The sequence below is a fragment of the Anopheles stephensi genome, chromosome 2 (genome assembly GCF_013141755.1).
Source record: "Anopheles stephensi strain Indian chromosome 2, UCI_ANSTEP_V1.0, whole genome shotgun sequence".
Taxonomy (NCBI): Eukaryota; Metazoa; Arthropoda; class Insecta; order Diptera; family Culicidae; genus Anopheles; species Anopheles stephensi.
Window position 1 is genome coordinate 3,232,479 of NC_050202.1, and position 24,142 is coordinate 3,256,620.

Consider the following 24,142-nt stretch of genomic DNA (forward strand, 5'->3'; position numbering starts at 1 on the left):
TAGGTACAAAAAACTGGCCCTCCGATGGCATCCAGACAAAAATCCGGACAATCCAGAAGAGTCCAACAGACGGTTTAAGGAAATTTCGGAAGCATACGAAGTACTCTCCGATGGTAAGTTTGGTGCCGATCGAGTGCGAAAATTTGGTTAAACGATTTCGAAAAAGGGGTTTTACGGTTGGTTGTGGTAGCAACATGGGTAGAATCCGCGATAGGATCGAGACATCTCGAGTGGAAGGATGAATGAGGAGAGGTTTTTCATGACGGTTTATGATTTGTTTCTGTCACAAAACCTAGCCTACAAACGACACATATACGATACTCGGGGCACGCGGAAAGGTGGTACCGGCGGAGGTACCGGTGGCACTACCACCGGCAGCTACACCGCCTACACCAACCGCGACTACAGTCGCAACGGCGGCTATGACCATTACCATCACCATCGTTACGGGTCCGGCGGCGGCAGCCGGTACGGATCGACCGGTGGCCGGGAAAACAGTGGCAGCAGTCGTACGTTTAGAGATTCGTTTAGAGGATTTTTTGAGACGACGCCGTTTTTCCGCTTCTTTGGTATAGATTGTTTAGTAGTTGTGTTGTACATACATATAAATGTGTTCTGCGTAATGATGCGTGTTTTCGCTTCCGCATGCAAAAAACCGCTACTACTGCTACCGGTTTTTCGTACCCCGTGCGTATCTAACTACTAAAACGTAAATTGTTGACTGTGCTTTTTTAAGGCGAGGAAGAAAAACTTCTCTCTGGGGGTGTCACGTGTGGTGGTTACCCAAAAAAATAGTCTTTTGCGACTGACTCCAAGAGAAACTCCTCGTCTATACGGCTTTACTATGGGGAAGGCTTGTGCTTTCATGCTGTATATTACATTTATTTGTGATTCCGCATTTTTTGAAGTGATCTAAATTGACTAATATTGTGTGAAAAATGGTAGACCGCGTGCCGTACTAACAACTTTTTAACCGCCCCGAAATCTGATTCGTTCTGACGCTGTTTTCCCTCATAATGTGAAACACTAGTACATCAGTTACTAGTAAATTGTGTTCCGGTTGTAACAAAATAACCCTGGCGTATAGTGTGTGGCATGCCCCGTTTCTTTCTAATCCAAGTGCCGAAAACCGATTTGAAATTAGTTTTGTTTAATAATCCTCTCACTCACACCAACAGAAAAGAAACGACGCATCTACGACCAGTACGGCAAGGATGGTCTGATCAACAATGGAGGTTCCGATCGCTACCATCAGAGCACGCGGCACCGACGACACAATGGCAGCAACGGCGGTATGGATGATTACGAGTTCTTCGGCTTCCCGTTCACATTCCGCGATCCGGAGGATGTGTTCCGAGAGTTCTTCGGTGGATCGCCGTTCGATGAGCTGTTTAGAAGTATGTTTGCGCGCGACCCCACGTCGTTCCTGGGTCCTCCTTCCGTATGCGACTAGAAGTTTAATGTCTCCCTTTCCGTTTCGTTTCCCACAGTTAGTCAACCCGCGCATCAGCACGGCCGACGGTCGAATGGTGCCACCAACGGACACCAGCACCATTACCATCAGCAGCGACACTCACACCCGCAAAACGTCATCTCGTCACCGTTCATGACGCCGCTGATGAGCTTCGGGCTGATGGACGATTTCTTCAACAGCGGTCACATGGCACCGCGCGGTGGTATGAGTTCCGTGTCGGAGCTTAGCTACAGTGGCGGTGGTCCCGTCAAGCGTACCTCCACCTCGACCACCTTCATCAATGGCAAGAAGCTGATGACGAAAAAGTAAGTCCCGAGCACAAGCAGCAAACCGCCGTTTGATTGATCCGTTTTTAATCGTTTGGGCAAATCTCATTGCAGGGTGTACGAGAACGGTACGGAAACCATCATGTCCTACGAGAACGATGTACTAAAATCAAAGACTGTAAATGGGGTCGCTCAAGCTATACCATACAACCATTAAAAGCGTTGAGAAATAATTAGCCGAGGCAGGCCGAGGAACGAATGTGTGTAACTGGACCCCAGGCACCAGCACCAGCAGCAGCAGCAGCAGCAGCAGCAGTAAATCCGGAACAGGAACCCAGGGCTGATGGCTAAGCGTAAAACAATTATTTCTCTCAAAGCTACCGCTAGGATTAGTGATACACATAATAATTATAATTAATAATATGTAGAAAACCTTACGGATATGATAATACGATACTACTAGTGTGAGAGTGGTGTGTATGTGTGCGTGTGTGTGTGGGGACGCGTTCAGAGAGCGTTCCATTGCGCGGGTTTCGTTTTTATCCCTTTATCCTTGTGCACTTGGTAAATGCGCGGGGTGTGTGTGTGTGTGAGGTATGTGTAGCAAAAGGAAGCGGTTAAGAAGTAGATCATGAGGTGTGAAGTTGGTTGGACAGGACCGGTTTTTAGAGAGACAAGTATGTAAAGGATCGATATTTTACGAAAGGATCAAGCTTCGTTTTTTGTTCAACCTTTCAATTGCCCCCTTTGAAACTAATACCAAGGTGTGCTCAGAAGCTTCTGTTAGTGTTCACTGGTGTAGTGTTCAAGATTTTTTTTAGGCGATTGCGTTAGATAGTATTTTAAATAGAAGAAAAAAAACGGATCTTATTTTAGTACATTTTAGGGATCACAAAAAATCACACATACACACGCAAGGAATGAAATTTATCATTGTATTGCTGTGCTTTCCTACTACTTCTGAGTGACCAGTAGAAGAAGCCATCCAATATCCAATAGTAATCGCATACCTAATGTTACACACCAGTAATAGAAAGAAGCATGAGAGGCAGCGCACATACAAATATGGTGGTTAAATGAACCGACCTCACGACACACAAACACACACAGAGCAGATTCGAATAATCCCCCAACAAAACTGCAAAATTAAAAACAACCATTACACACCGCGTTCCACACTAATTTGTGTTTTGTACATGGTGACCGTTTGGTTTGGAAAAACCTTTCCTGTTTTCCTACGGATACGGATACACGCTGTCCCAAACAAATTAACGCCCTCGCGGACAAAAAAAACCCCACTCCGGTCGTGTTGTTGTGCAGTGAAAAGGCGAAAAATCACACCGCCACACGTTCGTCTCTATTGTATCATAATTTGTTCACTTTATTAATATCGTTGTGTGTGTGTGTGTAGTAATTTCGTTTCGTAGGTTATAATTTCTTCGGATTTAGGATGTATTTCGCTTTTGTTTGTAAGGCTTAAACACAATAATGCATAACCGACGTGTGCTGCTGGCCGAGCGTGCGTGCACATGCCCATTGTGACATGTGAGATGAAAATATAGACAAAAGAGAGAGAGATCCTCTCCCGTGTGTGAGAGGGGTTGAAACAGCAAAACCCCGGTGCTGTTTAAAACAATTTTTTTACCGGGCCCCTAACGAATCCCGAAAATATAATATACTTTCCAATCCAGTTTTTCCCCACTGCGCCAAGACGTGTAGCAAGAAAAGGACTTATTTTTTCTATTCACAGGATTGCTTTTCTGGTCATAAATCAAGCCGTCCACTTGTGTTTAGAACAATGCAATCATTCGTCGAACTGAGGGTATTGCTTTAAACATGTGGACGGCTTGGTTGCTGCACATCTAAATAGACTATATTGGACTGCATTGTCTCCCCCCTCGGGTTTAACAGTGGAGATAGCAAGAACTTTCGCTAGATCACTCTTTCGGCTGATAATTTGTAGTATACCAGAGCGTGGAAGAGGTCAAACTCTACGGAGAGGCGTAGTCCCATGGTGGAAGATCGAACCTAGCAGCAATAAGGGGCTTCAGTAGGATTGCAGAATGTGCAGAAATTGGTAGAAACCTTTCTGAAAACAATAATTAATTAATTTGATGCTGCTGAACTGAAGAACAGTGTGAAACGGTTGCGGGTAAGGCAGTGAGTGAAATCGATCAGCGCCATCTATTGGTCGGGCGACATACTAACGCGAAAGGAAGCATTCAGAAGATCGAGCTTTTCTACAACAAATTAGTGTGTCTTCCTTTTAATTTGTTTTCTTTCTTTTTATTTATTTTGAGGGTCAATTCTTTTTCTAAAGAAGATAAATTAATATGAATTGTGTTTAATTTTACAAAATTTGAATTGATCTGGCCACCATTCGAACAGCTCCTCTGTCAGTAAAAAGGGTCAGCTGTGTGCTTTGGGGTCAGGTTTAAAACTTGCTTTAGAAAGACTCTTTAAAGATACAGTTGTACGAGATATAAATCTTTTTGAATGTAGATTCCCCACGCGAATTTCACGAAGAAATTCTCACCCATCTCCAAAGCTCACATTTTTTTATTACTCCTCCTGATTACTTTTATTAAGGTAACGAGGAAAATCACACTGTGGAAGTGTTGTACATGATAAATCTTATACCCACCAACCTCTTCTACCCTCCCCCCACCCCTCTTCCCCCTCCCCCCTCCTCATTCGTTCCACGTTTCGATAGGATGCTCAGCCGTTAGGCACTATCACCACTTCAGAGACACAAGGCGCATAGCAAAATGAAGAAGAAAAAATCAAAGCGAGATATAAGGAAAGACGGAAAAAAAGAAGATAAACAGTTAACTTATAATCAAACTACACGCGATTTCTGCGGGAAAAACAAAGCAGAGGAAAAATATCACAAAAAGAAAATTAAATACATCTCTATATAGAATTGAAGCGACGCGGAGCAAACAAACGAAAGTTTAAAGTGTAAAAAAAGAGAAACAGAACAGAAAACACCGATATATAAACTTACATGAAAATATAAAAGATTTCTGACATTTCGCGAGTTTGTTAAACAAGAGCGCGCGCGTTGAGTAAAAAACACCCTTCCAAATGTTTCCCTTTCTTTTCGCCTGTTGTGTTTCTCAGAGCTACAGCGTTTCTTTTTTTTGCTTAAACCTTTGTTTGTTTTCTTATTTTATTTATTTACTAGACATTGCTAAACTTACATGCGAAAATTCGATTATCAGTATTACATCGGTATATTATTATAATTACAATTCTGAATCCTGGTGCCCTTTAACCTTTGCTGGGCCAGTGAAAGAGAGTGTCGGAAAGAGAGCGGGACAGAAAGAGCTGCGGGGTGGTTAAATTCTATTTTATAAAGAAATATGTTCTTTTTTGCTTGAGTGATGGTTGTTGAGCAATTTAATTGTGTGTGTGTGTTGTCTACTGGATTAATATTTTAACTATTCTCGTCCTGTTAATGTCTGATCCTCTGGCCAGGCAATGCTTCTGTCCAGTCGTGCTTCTTAGTGGCCCGTTTTTGGCTTAACGTGTATTGATATTGATGCCTTTGTAAAGCCTTTTTCCTTAAGGGAAGTGCGCCATACTATTATCAAGTGGTTACATGCGGCCTCTTCTTTCTCCCTCTCTCTCTCTCTCTCTCTCTCTCTCTTTATGTTTTTCGCTCTCTTCCTCTGTCCGAAGGGCCAGTCCGGAGGCAGGAACGGCAGGGTCACAGTCTCTTGAGGGTGGTGTTAGGGAAGGGAAGGGAAGGTCGAGCATCTTGAATTATTATCTTCTCGCGTATGCGGACACGTACTCGCGCACCTTCGCCTGGAAGCGCTCCTTGTCTTTGGAATACTGTTCCGCCGCTTCGATGTTGAGCGGATCATCAAAGTTTAGCAGGTCCTGCAGCATGAACAGAAGGGACAAGAGGAGGAATGTTAGAACGCGGATGGAGGGAACAAATCCCGCAACTGCTTACGGTGAAGAGTGAGTTAAGACCCCAGATGACATCCTTGAGACGGCGTGTCGGGGCCCACCCGAGACCGTCGATCGAGTTCAGCCGGAGCAACGACAGACAGATATCACCGTCGACGGATATGTTCGGGTGCCATAGTTTGGTAAGACATTTTACTTTTGGAGGCTAGAAAGAAATAGAAGCAAGTCGATTAATTCACCCATTCCATTCTCCATTGGTTCGCCACACACTCACCGCCATGTTGTACTCTTCCGGCACGAGAATGCTAAACTTGAACCGACCGCCGCACCAGAAACCTTCGTTCGGGCTGATCACCAGCGTGAACTCGCTCAGTACGTTCGGATCGTGGAACGTCACCTTGCAGGTAGTCGGAAGGTTCTGTTCCAGCTCTTGCACTTCCTTCACGAGCAGAAACTCTCGTATCGATATCCGTTTCGGTGCATCGGCCATAGGACCGCCAGTGCTTCCCGCGGTGGAACCACCATTACCGCCAGCTCCACCTCCATTACCCGATTCCTTCTTCTTGCGGGCCAGTGTGATCATTGTGCTTGATACCTTAATTTTCTAAAGAGTCCTTTCTGAAGCAGCAGCACCAGTACCAGTTTTCCCGGAAGTGTTCCGTAGCGGTGAGTCACATTCGTGCAGCAGTGGAGTTGCAGCCACGCTGGGATTTTTGTGTGCTGAGCTCCCAAATAAAAACAACACTCCGCCGTCGTCGTCGTCGTCCTCGGTTGCACGTCTTTCTACGTCTTCAATCGTGCATTACAGAATCCTCTGTTTTGTTTACTTCAGCTAAAAGGCAACAATCGCAAAGAGTGCGAATAATTTTAGTTTCTTCCGACGTCGTTAGTTTGTCCACTAAAAATGTTTTTCGTTTCGGGGTGAATGTTTTTCTTTTGCTCCCCCCCCCGTGTTTGTCGTAATAAACTTTCCCAGATTTTTCCACCAGCTGTCAGCTGCCAACGTCAAAACATGTCAAGTTGGCAGAAACGTCAAACGCGCCCTCGCCGAAGTGATCTCACGCGGGTGAGAAGTGATGAGCGCGGAGTGAATAAAGAAATCGCATCTGTGGGCATGAAAATGTGGCTTTTTGTTGCTGGAAATGCATCCTGTGTAGATAAATGCATTTTGTATGAAAAACATCCTCAAATAGGAGTTCCAGTGAGGAAGGAACACAGTGTGTTTGCGAATCGAGCTGTTGTGTTTGTGTGAGAACGAGATGAGATTCATCTCGCCCAAGTGAGAATCATCGGCACACTGCTCACTATTGGTGAAAAATATTCGTATTCATGTTTAACTGCTTTTTTTCGAGCATGTGCTGAATGATTATTTTGCAAAAATTTTCTGCACCTGTTTTTACTGATATAATATATCTGAGGGAACATTTTGCGTTGCGCTAACTGAAACTCATCAGACGGCGGAGGTTTTTCCAGTTTGTTTGCGGCTTTGTTAGAACTAGCGAGGACCATTTCATTCAACGTTTCCGCATGGTGTGAATTGCTCGCATCAGGTGTGTGGGTCTACGTAACGCATTGTGAAACCGGTTTACAAAAAAAAAAGAATACAACTACAAATTTGCGCATCTTCCGCTCGACAGACGGACGGGGTTGCATGTCTACTACCCAAACACGACCGTACGCTCAGTTGAAATTTCCGTCCTTTCGAGAAGGTTGTGCTGAAGAACGGTTCCCGCAACGGTGTTGTGACTGGATCGCAAAAAAGAAAAGAAAATGGCGACTTGCATCTTGTTAAAATACTTTTCCTGCTTTTGTTTGGTTTGGTTCGGAAGCATCGTAGCCGCGATTCCAGTGCTAGAATCGGCCCCTGGAATAGAGATTATACCGGCCGCATTTTCAGAGGGCGATACACCGCAATACGTCGTAGTGGAATTAAATAAAGGTGAGAATGGATATGGTGGACTTAGTGAATAGTAACTAAAAGGTTGTAAATGCGTATTGTGAATCTTTACAGGAACGAACACTAACAATCTTCAACAGGCTGTGATGAATGTGCCTGAAGTACAGCAGCCTCAGCCAGTGACTCAGGCACCGCCGGTTGTCCAGTACCAGCAGCCAGCAACGCAGCAGCAGCCACAGTACCAGTACGCACAACCGCAGCCAGTGTACCAACAGTCGCCCTACTATCGACCCCAACCACAAGTAGTGCAATATCCTGCGCCACCTGGCTCACCCTACTACAGTGCACCGGCATCAAGTTTCTCACCGTACGGATCACCTCAACCGGGTCCCTACTATCCGGGTCCCATCGGAGAAAGAGGTATGATTGCTTGGATTTAAAGATTCCGAACCCGACAAACCTATTCAACCGGTTTCCATGACGACAACAAATATTCACAACATGATAAATTATCTGAAAACCATGCATACATTAAGGGAGAGGCGTAACGATTGTTTCTTATTATCGTTTTAGGTGGATTTTTGAGTGGCTTATCCGGACCCGGCAGCGGTTCGCGATACTCACCGTTCGGTGGTTCACTACCGTCGGGCTTATCTACCGGAGCCTCGTTACTTGGTGCTGCTTTGCTAAAACTTCAGCTAAAAGGCAACAATCGCAAAGAGTGCGAATAATTTTAGTTTCTTCCGACGTCGTTAGTTTGTCCACTAAAAATGTTTTTCGTTTCGGGGTGAATGTTTTTCTTTTGCTCCCCCCCCCGTGTTTGTCGTAATAAACTTTCCCAGATTTTTCCACCAGCTGTCAGCTGCCAACGTCAAAACATGTCAAGTTGGCAGAAACGTCAAACGCGCCCTCGCCGAAGTGATCTCACGCGGGTGAGAAGTGATGAGCGCGGAGTGAATAAAGAAATCGCATCTGTGGGCATGAAAATGTGGCTTTTTGTTGCTGGAAATGCATCCTGTGTAGATAAATGCATTTTGTATGAAAAACATCCTCAAATAGGAGTTCCAGTGAGGAAGGAACACAGTGTGTTTGCGAATCGAGCTGTTGTGTTTGTGTGAGAACGAGATGAGATTCATCTCGCCCAAGTGAGAATCATCGGCACACTGCTCACTATTGGTGAAAAATATTCGTATTCATGTTTAACTGCTTTTTTTCGAGCATGTGCTGAATGATTATTTTGCAAAAATTTTCTGCACCTGTTTTTACTGATATAATATATCTGAGGGAACATTTTGCGTTGCGCTAACTGAAACTCATCAGACGGCGGAGGTTTTTCCAGTTTGTTTGCGGCTTTGTTAGAACTAGCGAGGACCATTTCATTCAACGTTTCCGCATGGTGTGAATTGCTCGCATCAGGTGTGTGGGTCTACGTAACGCATTGTGAAACCGGTTTACAAAAAAAAAAGAATACAACTACAAATTTGCGCATCTTCCGCTCGACAGACGGACGGGGTTGCATGTCTACTACCCAAACACGACCGTACGCTCAGTTGAAATTTCCGTCCTTTCGAGAAGGTTGTGCTGAAGAACGGTTCCCGCAACGGTGTTGTGACTGGATCGCAAAAAAGAAAAGAAAATGGCGACTTGCATCTTGTTAAAATACTTTTCCTGCTTTTGTTTGGTTTGGTTCGGAAGCATCGTAGCCGCGATTCCAGTGCTAGAATCGGCCCCTGGAATAGAGATTATACCGGCCGCATTTTCAGAGGGCGATACACCGCAATACGTCGTAGTGGAATTAAATAAAGGTGAGAATGGATATGGTGGACTTAGTGAATAGTAACTAAAAGGTTGTAAATGCGTATTGTGAATCTTTACAGGAACGAACACTAACAATCTTCAACAGGCTGTGATGAATGTGCCTGAAGTACAGCAGCCTCAGCCAGTGACTCAGGCACCGCCGGTTGTCCAGTACCAGCAGCCAGCAACGCAGCAGCAGCCACAGTACCAGTACGCACAACCGCAGCCAGTGTACCAACAGTCGCCCTACTATCGACCCCAACCACAAGTAGTGCAATATCCTGCGCCACCTGGCTCACCCTACTACAGTGCACCGGCATCAAGTTTCTCACCGTACGGATCACCTCAACCGGGTCCCTACTATCCGGGTCCCATCGGAGAAAGAGGTATGATTGCTTGGATTTAAAGATTCCGAACCCGACAAACCTATTCAACCGGTTTCCATGACGACAACAAATATTCACAACATGATAAATTATCTGAAAACCATGCATACATTAAGGGAGAGGCGTAACGATTGTTTCTTATTATCGTTTTAGGTGGATTTTTGAGTGGCTTATCCGGACCCGGCAGCGGTTCGCGATACTCACCGTTCGGTGGTTCACTACCGTCGGGCTTATCTACCGGAGCCTCGTTACTTGGTGCTGCTTTGCTAAAACTTCAGCTAAAAGGCAACAATCGCAAAGAGTGCGAATAATTTTAGTTTCTTCCGACGTCGTTAGTTTGTCCACTAAAAATGTTTTTCGTTTCGGGGTGAATGTTTTTCTTTTGCTCCCCCCCCCGTGTTTGTCGTAATAAACTTTCCCAGATTTTTCCACCAGCTGTCAGCTGCCAACGTCAAAACATGTCAAGTTGGCAGAAACGTCAAACGCGCCCTCGCCGAAGTGATCTCACGCGGGTGAGAAGTGATGAGCGCGGAGTGAATAAAGAAATCGCATCTGTGGGCATGAAAATGTGGCTTTTTGTTGCTGGAAATGCATCCTGTGTAGATAAATGCATTTTGTATGAAAAACATCCTCAAATAGGAGTTCCAGTGAGGAAGGAACACAGTGTGTTTGCGAATCGAGCTGTTGTGTTTGTGTGAGAACGAGATGAGATTCATCTCGCCCAAGTGAGAATCATCGGCACACTGCTCACTATTGGTGAAAAATATTCGTATTCATGTTTAACTGCTTTTTTTCGAGCATGTGCTGAATGATTATTTTGCAAAAATTTTCTGCACCTGTTTTTACTGATATAATATATCTGAGGGAACATTTTGCGTTGCGCTAACTGAAACTCATCAGACGGCGGAGGTTTTTCCAGTTTGTTTGCGGCTTTGTTAGAACTAGCGAGGACCATTTCATTCAACGTTTCCGCATGGTGTGAATTGCTCGCATCAGGTGTGTGGGTCTACGTAACGCATTGTGAAACCGGTTTACAAAAAAAAAAGAATACAACTACAAATTTGCGCATCTTCCGCTCGACAGACGGACGGGGTTGCATGTCTACTACCCAAACACGACCGTACGCTCAGTTGAAATTTCCGTCCTTTCGAGAAGGTTGTGCTGAAGAACGGTTCCCGCAACGGTGTTGTGACTGGATCGCAAAAAAGAAAAGAAAATGGCGACTTGCATCTTGTTAAAATACTTTTCCTGCTTTTGTTTGGTTTGGTTCGGAAGCATCGTAGCCGCGATTCCAGTGCTAGAATCGGCCCCTGGAATAGAGATTATACCGGCCGCATTTTCAGAGGGCGATACACCGCAATACGTCGTAGTGGAATTAAATAAAGGTGAGAATGGATATGGTGGACTTAGTGAATAGTAACTAAAAGGTTGTAAATGCGTATTGTGAATCTTTACAGGAACGAACACTAACAATCTTCAACAGGCTGTGATGAATGTGCCTGAAGTACAGCAGCCTCAGCCAGTGACTCAGGCACCGCCGGTTGTCCAGTACCAGCAGCCAGCAACGCAGCAGCAGCCACAGTACCAGTACGCACAACCGCAGCCAGTGTACCAACAGTCGCCCTACTATCGACCCCAACCACAAGTAGTGCAATATCCTGCGCCACCTGGCTCACCCTACTACAGTGCACCGGCATCAAGTTTCTCACCGTACGGATCACCTCAACCGGGTCCCTACTATCCGGGTCCCATCGGAGAAAGAGGTATGATTGCTTGGATTTAAAGATTCCGAACCCGACAAACCTATTCAACCGGTTTCCATGACGACAACAAATATTCACAACATGATAAATTATCTGAAAACCATGCATACATTAAGGGAGAGGCGTAACGATTGTTTCTTATTATCGTTTTAGGTGGATTTTTGAGTGGCTTATCCGGACCCGGCAGCGGTTCGCGATACTCACCGTTCGGTGGTTCACTACCGTCGGGCTTATCTACCGGAGCCTCGTTACTTGGTGCTGCTTTGCTGTAAGTAGCTTTCTTCCGCCTCAACACCAGCGAGCCTCCATTTATTTTCTATTTGTTTAATTCTCTTTTCAGGTTGGGATAAATTCGTCGATGTATCGAGTTTAACAAAGGGCGCAAATGACAGACAGCGATAAAAAGTGGGAAAAATAAAAAGAATGAGGGCAAACGCTTTAATATGCCTAATAGGCTCCACCGTTTTGGAATACTCTATTAAAATACTTCCAGCAATCTTACACAGCCATAAACACTAAACTGCTAATACAGCCAAAGAACTGAAGATGTGTGTGTGTGTTTGTGTGTGTCTCAAAGCAAGGCATTCGGAGAAGGAGAATGAATCACTGGAGTGTTTTGGCGAAGAAGGTATTTTAAAGAAGAGGAACACATTAAGCTAGTTGGCGTTGAGATAAGGAAATCAGTTGCAGTTGCTGAGTTCTGTATTTTTACGCAAAAAAAAAGAGAAATAAATGTATTAAAATTGTTCAAACTAAACCTTAACTATTCTACAAGTCGTAATTCAATATTTTTTTATTATCCTTGGTCATCCGAAATCGTATAATTTTGTGATCGTGTATGTGGGTAAGCGTTTTTTCGTTTCTTTCTTGGTTTCTTCTTTTTTCCCATTCGCACACTTCCTTTGTTGGTTGAGAAAAAATCCTCCCAAAACGTACCAGCTGTGTGACCTTCGACACCAGGAGAGCATCCATCCGGGGAGGTATCTCATCCCGATCAAAAAAACATTCGTCCCGATCCCGCTGGTCGAAGGAAAAAAGTGCTCCCGAAAAGCACCAGTTACTCGATTCTCGCTACCAGGAGATCATGCATTTCGGGAGGTATCAACTCAATCTCGAAAATGCCCCAAACCGGACGAGCAAAATTTCTCCAAAAAGTGCCAGTTTTTCGATCCCCGACACCAGGAGAGCATCCATCAAGGAGGTAGCGCTAATCTCCATAGGGATCATCCAGCACGTGGGGGAAATTTAGGGGAAACATCGTTCATCTCTTTCGCGCACCTTCAATGCGCCATTCGCCTTGTTAGTATATCACATACCGGTCTCTTTTCGGCACAGTGTGTAGTGAAGCGCGACACACAAGCATGATCGTCTACTACAGTGAGTGACGAAATTATATGTACATTTGAGTTTTTTTTTATGGATTAGTATTTATTGGTTACTATTTTTAACAGGGTTTTAAACTCCTTTTAATTGAAATTATTTCGACTTTTCGGATATTTTATTTAATTAGCAAAGCAAATTTTAATACGATCTTTTTCACACTTAAAACGCTTTATTTTATTTGTTATTTTAAATAGTGCTTTTCGATTCAAACCCTCCAGGGACGATGCAGCATACATATGTATGTACTCACCATCAATCTAACACCGAGATCATGTACAAAAAATTGTAAACATGTGTAATTTGGCAGAATTCAATTAAAACCACTATAAACTAGTCTCTATTTTAGAGGAAAAACTGTAACTTCATTTATGCCCAATGTTTCATATTTCATTACACAGAACAAATAATTGAATCTTATAAATATTACAAAAACATACATATTTTTTAAATTCAAGCCATTTATTTTATTTCCAAAAACTTAAACCCAAGTAGGCATATAGCTAGGTAACGCACTGTACTGTATTATCACACACAGGTGCACGATCGATTAGTGTACATGAGTCGAATGAAGTGGAGAGTATCCGTTTTTCTCTTTCTTTCCGCTAGTGTCGACGCAGGCTCTTTCATTCTCGCACTTTATCATAGATCGTTCGACAGGAGATCTACTGGTATTTGCTTTCGGATATCTTATTAGTATCAAACTCCAGAGAGAGAGAGAGAAAGAGAGAGAGAGAGAGAGAGAGAGAGCGAAAAAACTGCTTCAAGAGCACTATACCGATCTTCACCTCGTGCCCTGGATCGATTTACCAAACAACAAACAGCAACAGTCTGTGTGTCCATTAGGAGCTCTGATCCGGATTGTCAGCGATCAACAGAAACTCTGACCACTGCTTCCAAATAGTTTATCCGGATTAATCCTATTCGTCGCAATCAATTCATTCACAGCGAAACTGGACCATCCAGGCACACCTTACGTTGTTACAAGTTGTCTTAGGTTCCGTTCTGCCAGGGGTGTTTCGGCTCAAACAGGGCTATTCCGTTTACGAGCGACGGGCCTGGGGAGACGCGGGACCGGTTTTTGTTTGAATAAAAATTAGCAACCATTCATTCCCGTATTGGTTTTTACGATGCGATCACCAGTATGCTGAACGGTCTGTTAGAATCATCGCTCGTGTTAGAATCGTTCTGCTGTGGTAATCCTTCTAGGGTGCGACTTTGGGAGACCGGTTGAATAAATGATGACCTCCTCCGTCAATCGGATCTCCCGAAATCTCTCCCGATGCCGACCAATCTTCTACATTTGAAAAGTTTATGCCTAGAGGGGTATTAAGCAGAAGAAGTAGAGCCCAGTGGTGGATCAAACTAGGAGTGGAAGGAGCGGCCACTCGCGGTCTCCACGGTTAGGGGGGCCTCCTCATCGACGAGGGAAATCCAATGGGTCTTACTCATAAACGAGTCACAATGAGAGGGGCCTCAACTGCCATTCCACAGGGGGCTTCCAAAGACCTTGATCCGCCACTGGTAGAGCCGTTACGATGATTGCTGAAAATTGAGAAAGAAGTGTGAGAAGATCAGAAAGGAAGTTCTCCGAAGGTAGTAAAATTAAGCTTTGTTAAATTTCTTTCCATAATTTATTATTATTTTTCATGACGCGAGAAAGATTTACAGGCTATTATAGGCGATGGTTTTTTGTTTTCTCTTGCATTTTCCTTTTCGTCCTGCTGCTGCTGCCATCTCGCATGCGATTTTCTTATTTGAGACGACACAAAGGGATGCCATGACCTCCTTCGTATCGCTTTATAATGTGTGTGTGTATTTTTTTTCTCTCTCTCTCTCTCTCTTATTTAATTATTTAAGTAGCATCATCAGAGTTTGTTCATTTTAACAACTTTTCCCGTGTTCTTTATTCCACAGAATGTTTTCCGCTTTCTATTCTGCCGGTTACGGATTTGTAAACATACTAAGCTGCAATAGGGGGTTTTCTTTTAAATAGTATCCGCTTTCTGTTTTTATGTCTCTCTTTTGTATGTTGTGTGTTCAACCTGTTTTGGGGTGCAATTACGACCCTTTTCTCTTCGTTTTAGCAGTTGGTTTTTCGGCTGTTCAGTAGGAGCTTTCTGTATTTTATTCTTTACTTTCAATTGACTGTTAAAAACCATCGTAACACAATGGGAACAAAGTGAAGATTTGTATTGAGTGGGAAACGGAAAATGCAGGTTCGTGTTCGTGTTCTGATATGGCGTGTGTACTTCATTAACAGCATTAACGTTTTGCTTCCCCCCGTTTTTATTTTGCTACAATTGTTATTTCAAACCTATTGCAACTCTAAAGTTTTTCAACCATTGTATTTACAAAATTATGTTTCATATAAATAAAAAAATAAAAAAAAACGCTAATCAGGTAAGGAAGGTTGTTGTGAAACATTTCCGCTTTCCGTTCCTCTTTCTGTCCTGTTAGTTTTTTGTTTGTATTGTTTGTTCAATTAATACTTTTTGAATCTTGTTCCTGCGTGTTGTTTTCCCTTTGTTTTTTTTATTATGTTTGTTGAAAAAATAAAATCCCAAACCAAGTACGACGAGAGGACGCAATGGACAATTATTTCTTCTAAAGGCCACTTTTGTCAATCAGCCTAAAGTTATGCAATGCGCGGTATGTATGCTTTTGTGTATGCCGTTTTCTTGCGAACATTTCGAACATGCTTCTTTTTTTCGGAAAACATTTTATTTTTCTTTAAATTATTCATCTCTTGCTCTCTCTCTCTAAATAGCTTTTCGCAACGTCAAACAACACAACTTTCTAAACACACGAATTGGGATCAAAGTGTGCCAACGGTTTGCTTACAGTACCAGCCTACTGATTTGAAAAATCCGTTTGATTTGTTGTTTTCAAATCGATCGTTAGCTTTTCAAACTCAATATTATACACAGTTTATACCTTATGATTGGTGAAGAACTTGGTTCTTTCTTTAGATTGTTTTTTTTTTCTCTCTCCCTCTCTCTCTCTCTCTGCTTAACATTTTCTCTCTACTGAAATAATATACTTGAAGTCGTTTTTCAAAATAGCCCGCCCGACTATTCTTGCTTAAACATTTCTACCATTTTATCAATCTCGATTCTTTAACCCCTCTTCCAATTTTTCTCTTTTCATTTTTTGTTTCGTTTCGTGATAAGAACAACTATAACAACTAGATCAACAAAAAGCCGTTTTTCTATCCTTACTTTAACCTTCTTTCCGGCTGTTTTTTTTATAGTTGTATTTAGGCGCTCCCTAAAGGGCGATTCAATGACTCACTTTTCCCCACCTCACTATCACAATGTCCGTGCCTTGTGCCCCCTAAAAGTGATGAAAACTTTAATGCAAAATAAAATAAAAACACGATGAATGTGCATATGGATCGTTGCTGCTGCTCTCCGTAGGATGGGATCCAGTAGGATGGGAAACGAATTTTACAGCCATGAGTTTGATGATGATGGTGATGATGATGATGAAGAGTCCAGGGGGGGGGATGCATATGTAGAACGCAAACTAAAATAAGAGCTAAAAACATAATTAATAACGCATTTCGTGAAGCTGGTGAATGTGAAACAAAACCAACCCCATTTCCGTTGTCTTCGGTTCTTCTTTTTTATACCTTTCAGAGGCGCACTACTTCACAAACACTTTTCTTTCGAAGGATAACACACACCATCTCGCGCACCATCCATACCACCAAGCGTACAAAACGCACGAAATAACAACAATTGCAGGATTATGTATTTGCATCAAGTGTGTTTCTTTTTTTTTTAGCTTTTTTTTTCTTCTTTTCCCACTTTCTGTACTGCTCTAACTCACCTCCGCAACTATATTCATCTTACAGCTCTCTCTCTCCCTCACACACACGCACATGCAAAGACACACAAGGTTGCTATGGATACCTTGCTTGCCAGTAATGAGGGGGGAATTTTTTCACACCTCCTCATTTTCCATTTTCACGCGGTTACTACCCTTTAGTACCTTTACTTGCTATCTTTGCACAACTAGAAGAGCCAAAAGTGTGTGTGTGTGTTTGAGTCTACATCTCACTATTCATTTGTTTTTTCTTCTCTCACTAGTTTTTGTAAACTCACACATCCTTTATTATAACACACCCGGTGGCGCCGGGGTTTTTCCTCTGTTTTTTATCACGCTCTTGTAACACATTTTTCCACCATCTCCTTCCTCTTCTTCCGGTCTACTTCATACAGATTTGTTTATTACTTTCTTTTTATTTTGTTTCTATAAGTTGACTCTCTTTTCTCGTTTGTTCTCGCTCTCGCATTCACTTCTATATCTCTGTATTAAATATATATATTTATTTATTTTATAGCCCTAATTCTGTGTGTGTGTGTTTTTTTTTCTTTCTTTTCTTGTTATTTTTTCCTATCTTTTCACTCCTGTTTTTGTGTGTGTGTGTGTTTCTTTTTCTTTGTTTAACACAGCGGGTTTTGTTTTTAATGTTTTATATTTTTAGCTTCAGCGACTTCTTCTTCTTCTTCTTCTTCTTCTTCTGTGCACTGCTGCAGTGTTTTTGTTTGTTTTTTATTTTTAGTAATAGCTCTTACTATCTCTTTCTATACAGACTGTCCCTTTTAGCAAAGCAGCATTTAAGTTACTGCTTTTTCTACCGCACTTTTCTCTTCGCTTTGCTCTTTCTATTTATTATAGTTTGCTGCATATATGATTCTACTTGTGTGTTTTGTTGTTGGTGAAACTTTAACCGCCCGGGACGGGGCGACGAGGGCATCTCGACTCTCGTTCTTTGTTCGCTGTTTTGCGCAAGGAGAAAGGAAGTGGGAGGAGGAGGAAGGTAAAACATTGGTTCACCTAATTAACATGTGTGTGTGTGTGGGTTTTTTACTAAAAGGGGCTATTTTTTCCTCCTAGAGACTGTAACAGAGCCACTCTTAGCGGTCATCTCTCAGTGTCTTCTAGTGTTAGTGTGTGTTGTTTTTAGTATATTCTGGTTTTTGTTAACAGCAAGCCGTCTTCTTCCATTCGTCCTAACGTCTTTGTTTGTCTCCTTTTTGTCGGTTATTGGCAGGATGTTTTGTTGTTTCGACAGAAAAACGATATTTAACCTCAAACTTGAAAGTGTGAAAAGAAAATTAAAAAAGGAGAAAGAAAACAAAGAAGTAAAAAGGGAAAAGAAAATTGAAAATAAAGGATGCAACAAGAAGGTAAATTAAAATATAAAATAACTTCATTTGGTTTTCTGTCCTTCTTGCACCGTCTGTTGTGGAGCTACAAAAAGAGAAGGTCATCCCTAAGCAGTGTGTGTGTGTGTGTGTTTGAAGAAGGATACTTTTTCTTTTTCTATCACCGATTCTATATTTTCTGTGTTTTGTGTTTGTTTATGTCTATTACCTAACAATTGATCTTTTCTTTACCATTCTACGACCACGAGCACATATAAGGAAAGGATTCGTTTGTTGTGTGTGTTCTCTATGTTTTCTCTCTCTCTCTCTCTCTCTCTCTCTCTCTCTCTATTTTTGTTTCACAGCAACTTTTCGCAGCTTTTTGTTTGCTTTTCTAGAAGACGACCAAAACAACGACAAACAAAAAAGCCGATCATTATTGAGGATAAAAAGTGTTAATGTACGAACAATTTTTGTTGTTGTTGCTACAAGGGAAAAGAAAATCCAAAAACAGGAACTAGAATTAGATAACAGAGAAGAAGAAGTAGTGTGTGAAATAAAAATTTAGCAAATAATTTAAAAAGTCCAATCATCACAATTAAAAAGAGGCAGAAAACAAACGTAAACAAAGATAACACATCAATCGACAAACAAACAAAAACGATCTTCTCCCTCTTCTTCTCCCTTCGATAGCTGTAGGGCGTCTGCCGTCCTCCTTCTTAAAGGGTTGAAAACGTTGTTCGTAACTCATATTCCAGTTAAAACTTCCTAAGACTGGCTTCCTATAAATCTTTACGTGATCGAGGACCTGCAGGAGGGTTTCTTCTTCACTACCTTTTTAATACACTACCACATTAACACAAATATATTATCCGTTCGCGGGTGTGCAACAACGCCTTCCTCACACTCACACACACACACGCACACCTTTCCACACCTTAAAAATGGTTCCTAGATTCATTTAAAACAACAAGAAAGTAAGATTGACGCCCCGCTCTGTTCGTTTTGTTAGTGGTGGTGGTGGTGATGTCTTACGCTGTTGATGATTGTGTGAGTACGTGTGTACGCGGGGTCTCTGTGTTCGTACAGAAGGATACTGAAAACGGCAGAGTGCACTTCCAGCAAGCGGTACCGAACACCTAGCAACCATCAACACACGACGCTCACGCACCACCACCACCACATCGATCGTGTCTCATATGTGTGCGTGTCGGTGTGTTTTGCCTGCTTCTATTATCCCTTCGCCTTCTCGCGTTGTGTGTGTGGGTGTGTTTTTTTGTTTTGTTTTATAAGATCACATTTTGGTCAGATTTGGGTGGGGACCTGGAGGGCCCCACAGCACGCCGCCCCGCCCAGCAGGAACATGGTTCCGGCGCCGGCCCCAACACTCGCTGTCCAACGTATCCACTATGCCGTTGTCTGCGTGTTGGACGACTGCTGCGAGCTTGGCCCACCGCCCGAATGTCCACCGCCTCCACCGCCTCCACCACCGCCGCCGACACTATAACCGACGCCACATCCGGTCACACCAACGCTGCCCGTGCTGCTGCCACTTCCACCGCCGCCACCACCACCCGTCGCACACGATTCCACCTTGTGCTGGTGGTGATGATGGTGGTGATGGGGATGCGGGTGATGATTATGACTATTACTATTTACAACGACGCTGCCCGATTCGAGCGGCTGCTTGCAGATCGGCTGGGCCGTCGCGTCCCCATCGATGAGCGCATGGTTGAGGACGGTGCTGCTGGTGGTGGTATTATCACTACTACTGCTATTATTGTTGTCCGCACTGCAGGTGGTGGAGGATGGTAGCTGGGAGGGGCAACCACTGTTCACCGCACCATTGTTGTTCGGTGGCACGGTGGTGGTGGTGGTGGTGGAGGTGAGGAGTAGCGGCGGCGAACAGGAAGCGGTCGAGGACGTGGACGAGGACGAGCACGTGTTGGTCGTGCCGGTCGAGGCCGAAGTCGTGGACGCGATCGAGGCACTACTGTCGGTGGCCGCCGTCACCGGAGCCGTCGGGTCGTCCGTCAGGCGGAGCGCAATCTCCAGATCGCGCAGAACTTCTGTTTCTTTGGGTTCTATCAGATTAAATCGCCTAAAATTGCAACAGGAAGGAAAAAACAAACCAACTTGATTACTGTGCCCTGGAACGCTTCGCAGATTCCGCCGACTTACCTATGGAACGCGGTCAGGTGCGAGAAGGTGAGGTTTAGATGCGCGTGCAGTCCGAGCAGGACGACCTCGCGGAAGTGGGCCGCGTACAGGTGCGCAATCACATGAAACAGTAAACGTACGATTTTTCTAGCGATGCTCTCGAACGAACTAGGGAACTCATTGGCATATTTGGTGGGAAAGATCGACTCGTCGCTGACCGTCTTCTGGGTGAACGTCATCACGTAGTCGATGTACTGTGGGGCCGCCACCCGCGTCTTCTTGCCCTTCTCGTCGAACCAGAGGTACATCCTGCAGCGAAGAAATAGGCCAGAACATTTATTAGGTTGACTGTCACGATGACACATTTGGCAGGGGCTGTCGGCTATTTTGGATGTCCATGTTATTGCACTAAGCATAGCCTACTACCACGTCATTACTGTCCGCAGCGATGGATCACGAAGGAAGATCCGATTGAAAGGGATAAAAGAATAATCTTGAGATGATGAAGGTGATAGGGCTCGCACAACGAACAAGAGTTGTTGAATTCTAGCACAACAATTCGATCCCAAAATGATGAGGTAATAAGCGTACACTATTGGTACCGGAGCATCACCGGAATGTGCACCGTCATACAAAAAAAAACCCCCAAAAAACTCTCGAGTTGGTTTGGTTCTCGTCTTCCTCTTTTACAAACACCATGGGAGGTCGGAACTTTACTTTTTCGAAGGGGAACGAACATCTAAGAAGAGTTCTTCGTACCGTAGGGTCGGACACGATCAAAGCACAAAGCGCGCGTCGGAGAGGTTGGTGAAGGTTCCTGTTTGCTTTATCATGCGCGATGTATCGCTTGCCTTTGGGTCGGCAAGCCGCGCCAGGTCAAACTGTCCCTTTTCATTTCAACAATCTCCGGATCTTCGGCCAGAGGACTCCGGAGGGTGTGGTTTTAAAAGGGGTCAATCTTTTCTAAAACCAAAATGCCGATACTTTGTGCATACGAAATTATGATAAGCACGTGAGAAGATATAAAAACGTCCAGCAATAAAACTGAAGGGACATACACACACCCTCTCTCTTTCTCCTGACGAGCTGATCAAACATTCCGATGTTGCTTTCGGTCGAACCGAAGCATGAGGCCTTCAATTTGCCTTCAATCTTCGTCGTGCGGTTAATTTATTTTCATTAAAGACGAGTTAAATAATTTATCGCAAAATTGCCTCAAGCCGTGCGCGTTTTATGTCACTGTTTATTTGTTAAGTTCGTCCGTTTTATGGACCACGACTGCACGAAGAAAGTGAAGCGTACGATCGTGATTTATTGTTTCAGAACATCCTGTGTTCCGGGCACCGTACGCGTACCCGGCCCAGCTACACAAATAAATGTTCAATCGAGGTCTTACTGGAAATGGGGGAAAAAACAGCAGAGAGCCTTGAGGTTGGGGATCGATCCACGATCGGGTGACACAAGATTATTGATCGTTGGCGTGATTCGATCGCCCAGCCTAGAGGCCCCGAACTTGATGGACGTGACAACTCTACTCCACGCTAAAGGAGAAGTTCTGAAGAGATAGAGACACCGCAAAGAGGTCGTGGATTTAAGGTTCGAACGTGCTCGGCCTGCCTGATTGAGACCCGGAATCTGTCAGACGGCATCAAAACGTGACGCCATTAGTGCGCCCGCAGAAGAAAGTTGTCCAAGATAGCCTAAACACACCCGTGTTGTCTCCTCAATAGACGCGCGCGTGACATATGCGTGTCGGTGTCTGGTCAGGTCGTCCGTCGGGCGTCACTTTATCGCGCTCAAGATATGCAAAGAGTCGTTAAAACGCACACAGTCCTATATGCATTCGGTAGCGTGCACCCTTTGTCATTCGATGGAAAGGGGGTCTCTCTCTCCCTCTCACACACACTCGTTACACTCACCTAGTTCCTGGGCCGGTCATGTCTGGACAGCCGGATGTGGTGCAGAATTCACTGATGGTACCGTACACGAGGTTGACGTGCTCGAACAGCGCAAGTGCTAAAAGTAGACATTGAAACGTTTCGATTAGTATCTAAGTTCTTGTTTTTTTATTCGTCTGAAAGACATTGAAACTAGAATGTAGTTTTTACCGTACCGAGTCCGGCTAACAAAAAAGGCAGGAAAGAAAGGCACCATGCTAGTGTTATGCCGCAAACCATTGGTGCCTTCTTTTTCGAACACAATTTGCATAGCCAAATACAAAAACGAAAAACTCACCAACCAACCAACGCGACCTTCGCCATCATTTATCATATCAGAAACGAGTTCCAAATGAAATGGACATTGAGGTTCTCCCCCCAACAGCGATGCCAACAACCAAACCAGTAACTTTTTTTTATTGATGTATTTTTGTGAGAAGTTTGGCTTGGCAGCGAACCTCAAGTTATTTTTTGGCAAACATTTCTTGAAGTTGTCAAACGCCGAGAGAAGGATATCCTTCGCAAGAGATGAAGTTGGTCAGTGGCTAACCACAGTCAGAGAGAGAGAGAGAGCGTCAAGACACTTTTCGGACACTTGGCATTTAAAATCAGCTGTCTGGTGGAGTAGCCGAAACCCGCAGGTTTTGGGCAGACATTGGGGCAGAAGTTGGCACAAAAAAATGGAATGTTTTTTTGCATCTTTTATCTACTCAAACACGCGTTTAAAAATAATGAAAAGTTAGTCTATAGAGAGAGGGAGAGAGTGTGAGACGGATCTTATGTACTCGGGAAGCACTGTTAGTAGAGTGCAAAAAATGGAGCTCCACTTGATTGATGACAATCGAGCCCCCGGAGACAGTGCAACCTCCGGGGGCTGAAAAGATTATGAGCTATTATTTCAGCTGTAATAGCAGTATTATCTCGATGCTCTTTATCGTTGCATTCGGTTGGTGATTAGATTGGAACTAACTAAAGAAGGCTAGCAGAAGAGACCAACAGATGTGTGTTTCAAATTTTAGTCCGTAACTACTACTACGAGGAGGAAGTGATACGAATTCTAGAGACTTCTCCGCCACAAACAAAGTCGAAACAAAATGAGGGCAACATGCTTTTTGACAGAATCCATCAAAATTATGACACCATCCAGACAAGACAACGTGTGAGAAGATGACACCCACCGATGAATCACATTATCTCGAACGCTTCTTCAATGTTTGGGCCTGTAGGAAAGAGTGCTATAGGTAATATGAAACACGACGAAACCCACCTCATCGACGCAGGGTAACAAAACGAGGGAGAAAGATGACGCTACACTATCAACTTTGCGCATCATTGTCCGATGGCAAGAAAAACTGGTGGTTAAAAATCGTCTTATCACTCTATACGAGATGGGTGGGCGACACCATGTCTGGGGGCGATTGTTAAGCTAAAGGCTGACGTGGGAAGTTTATGATGAATGGTGATCCCCATCAACCGAACCAGCCGGCTGCATCGTTGCTTTTTAATAGTTCTAGTTAGACGATATCCGTATCGCAAACGTTGACGACAATGGCGGATTTTAAAGCTTTCGTTTTAGCTAAATGTTTCTTCTAAAAGACTTTGAACAATTCTACCAAGCAAGAAAGGTGCTTGCTATCATAAAAATGAAGAGATTCTGAGGACCACCGAACAGGCTGGGAGCGTCAAAGATCAAGTTTCAAAATGGCGCATATCATTACGGCACTACTATTACTCACTGTGCGAGGCTAGCCATTCGTTGTAGTCCAGTCCGGCAGGTAGATCGACTAATAACCGCAGGTCCGCATCGGGTAGCTTCCGCTCTAGTAAACTTTCCTCGAGGTAAAGCTTTGTGTCGCCCTGATTCGAATCTCCGTCTCGTTCCTTGCGTCGGGCTTTTCTGTAATTGAAAATGAAGAAGAAGAGAAACATATAAACAACATGAACCAACCGTGCCTACTGTGACATCTGTCAACGTTGACAGCGATTGCTTTGATGACGCGCAAAA

The 24,142-nt window shown here is 43.7% G+C and overlaps 6 protein-coding genes across 29 annotated transcripts in view; 4 read left to right on the forward strand and 2 right to left on the reverse strand.

Annotated features, from left to right (window-relative positions):
• LOC118503602 (dnaJ homolog subfamily B member 6) overlaps positions 1-3,430 on the forward strand; it is a 64,465-nt gene extending 61,035 nt beyond the window's left edge. For 9 of the 12 annotated variants that reach the window (XM_036037067.1, XM_036037070.1, XM_036037073.1 and 6 more), the window contains 5 exons: positions 4-113; positions 297-569; positions 1,179-1,397; positions 1,491-1,779; positions 1,855-3,430. In XM_036037067.1, coding sequence (XP_035892960.1) covers positions 4-113; positions 297-569; positions 1,179-1,397; positions 1,491-1,779; positions 1,855-1,957 — 994 coding nt within the window. In that variant the 3' untranslated portion in view covers positions 1,958-3,430. The remainder of the gene's footprint in view (positions 1-3; positions 114-296; positions 570-1,178; positions 1,398-1,490; positions 1,780-1,854) is intronic. The other 3 variants (XM_036037078.1, XM_036037079.1, XM_036037080.1) reach the window with 1 other exon arrangement.
• Positions 3,431-4,877: 1,447 nt separating this feature from the next.
• LOC118503608 (NEDD8-conjugating enzyme UBE2F-like) lies at positions 4,878-6,678 on the reverse strand. The gene is made up of 3 exons (XM_036037084.1): positions 5,936-6,678; positions 5,705-5,866; positions 4,878-5,628 (listed from the first exon to the last, which is right to left on the reverse strand). The coding sequence occupies exons 1-3, from the start codon at positions 6,242-6,244 to the stop codon at positions 5,512-5,514; spliced, it is 588 nt and encodes a 195-aa protein (XP_035892977.1). The 5' UTR covers positions 6,245-6,678; the 3' UTR covers positions 4,878-5,511.
• On the forward strand, positions 6,677-8,545 carry LOC118503604 (E1A-binding protein p400-like). Its single transcript, XM_036037081.1, has 4 exons — positions 6,677-7,211; positions 7,299-7,600; positions 7,673-7,978; positions 8,132-8,545. The coding sequence occupies exons 2-4, from the start codon at positions 7,432-7,434 to the stop codon at positions 8,287-8,289; spliced, it is 633 nt and encodes a 210-aa protein (XP_035892974.1). The 5' UTR covers positions 6,677-7,211; positions 7,299-7,431; the 3' UTR covers positions 8,290-8,545.
• Positions 8,546-8,758: 213 nt separating this feature from the next.
• LOC118503606 (E1A-binding protein p400-like) lies at positions 8,759-10,308 on the forward strand. The gene is made up of 4 exons (XM_036037082.1): positions 8,759-8,974; positions 9,062-9,363; positions 9,436-9,741; positions 9,895-10,308. Exons 2-4 carry the CDS (start codon positions 9,195-9,197, stop codon positions 10,050-10,052), a joined length of 633 nt encoding a protein of 210 aa, XP_035892975.1. The 5' UTR covers positions 8,759-8,974; positions 9,062-9,194; the 3' UTR covers positions 10,053-10,308.
• Positions 10,309-10,704: 396 nt separating this feature from the next.
• LOC118503607 (E1A-binding protein p400-like) lies at positions 10,705-12,252 on the forward strand. The gene is made up of 4 exons (XM_036037083.1): positions 10,705-11,126; positions 11,199-11,504; positions 11,658-11,772; positions 11,845-12,252. Exons 1-4 carry the CDS (start codon positions 10,958-10,960, stop codon positions 11,852-11,854), a joined length of 600 nt encoding a protein of 199 aa, XP_035892976.1. The 5' UTR covers positions 10,705-10,957; the 3' UTR covers positions 11,855-12,252.
• Positions 12,253-16,618: 4,366 nt separating this feature from the next.
• The window catches only part of LOC118503600 (MOB kinase activator-like 2), a 92,714-nt gene continuing 85,190 nt past the window's right edge, over positions 16,619-24,142 (reverse strand). For all 13 annotated transcript variants that reach the window (XM_036037064.1, XM_036037062.1, XM_036037066.1 and 10 more), the window contains 4 exons: positions 23,874-24,034; positions 22,120-22,216; positions 20,222-20,509; positions 16,619-20,141 (listed from right to left, as the gene is read on the reverse strand). In XM_036037064.1, the coding sequence (XP_035892957.1) occupies positions 19,448-20,141; positions 20,222-20,509; positions 22,120-22,216; positions 23,874-24,034 (1,240 nt within the window). In that variant the 3' untranslated portion in view covers positions 16,619-19,447. The remainder of the gene's footprint in view (positions 20,142-20,221; positions 20,510-22,119; positions 22,217-23,873; positions 24,035-24,142) is intronic.

What these genes read in the sequence shown, in the direction of transcription:
- LOC118503608 (XM_036037084.1), bottom strand. Translation starts at nt 6,244, where the DNA reads ATGATCACACTGGCCCGCAAGAAGAAGGAATCGGGTAATGGAGGTGGA. An exon ending in CGGAAGAGTACAACATGGCG is followed by an intron (nt 5,867 to 5,935) that starts GTGAGTGTGTGG and finishes ATTTCTTTCTAG; the next exon opens with CCTCCAAAAGTAAAATGTCT. An exon ending in GTCTTAACTCACTCTTCACC is followed by an intron (nt 5,629 to 5,704) that starts GTAAGCAGTTGC and finishes TTCATGCTGCAG; the next exon opens with GACCTGCTAAACTTTGATGA.
- LOC118503604 (XM_036037081.1), top strand. Translation starts at nt 7,432, where the DNA reads ATGGCGACTTGCATCTTGTTAAAATACTTTTCCTGCTTTTGTTTGGTT. An exon ending in CGTAGTGGAATTAAATAAAG is followed by an intron (nt 7,601 to 7,672) that starts GTGAGAATGGAT and finishes GAATCTTTACAG; the next exon opens with GAACGAACACTAACAATCTT. An exon ending in GGGTCCCATCGGAGAAAGAG is followed by an intron (nt 7,979 to 8,131) that starts GTATGATTGCTT and finishes TTATCGTTTTAG; the next exon opens with GTGGATTTTTGAGTGGCTTA.
- LOC118503606 (XM_036037082.1), top strand. Translation starts at nt 9,195, where the DNA reads ATGGCGACTTGCATCTTGTTAAAATACTTTTCCTGCTTTTGTTTGGTT. An exon ending in CGTAGTGGAATTAAATAAAG is followed by an intron (nt 9,364 to 9,435) that starts GTGAGAATGGAT and finishes GAATCTTTACAG; the next exon opens with GAACGAACACTAACAATCTT. An exon ending in GGGTCCCATCGGAGAAAGAG is followed by an intron (nt 9,742 to 9,894) that starts GTATGATTGCTT and finishes TTATCGTTTTAG; the next exon opens with GTGGATTTTTGAGTGGCTTA.
- LOC118503607 (XM_036037083.1), top strand. Translation starts at nt 10,958, where the DNA reads ATGGCGACTTGCATCTTGTTAAAATACTTTTCCTGCTTTTGTTTGGTT. An exon ending in CGTAGTGGAATTAAATAAAG is followed by an intron (nt 11,127 to 11,198) that starts GTGAGAATGGAT and finishes GAATCTTTACAG; the next exon opens with GAACGAACACTAACAATCTT. An exon ending in GGGTCCCATCGGAGAAAGAG is followed by an intron (nt 11,505 to 11,657) that starts GTATGATTGCTT and finishes TTATCGTTTTAG; the next exon opens with GTGGATTTTTGAGTGGCTTA.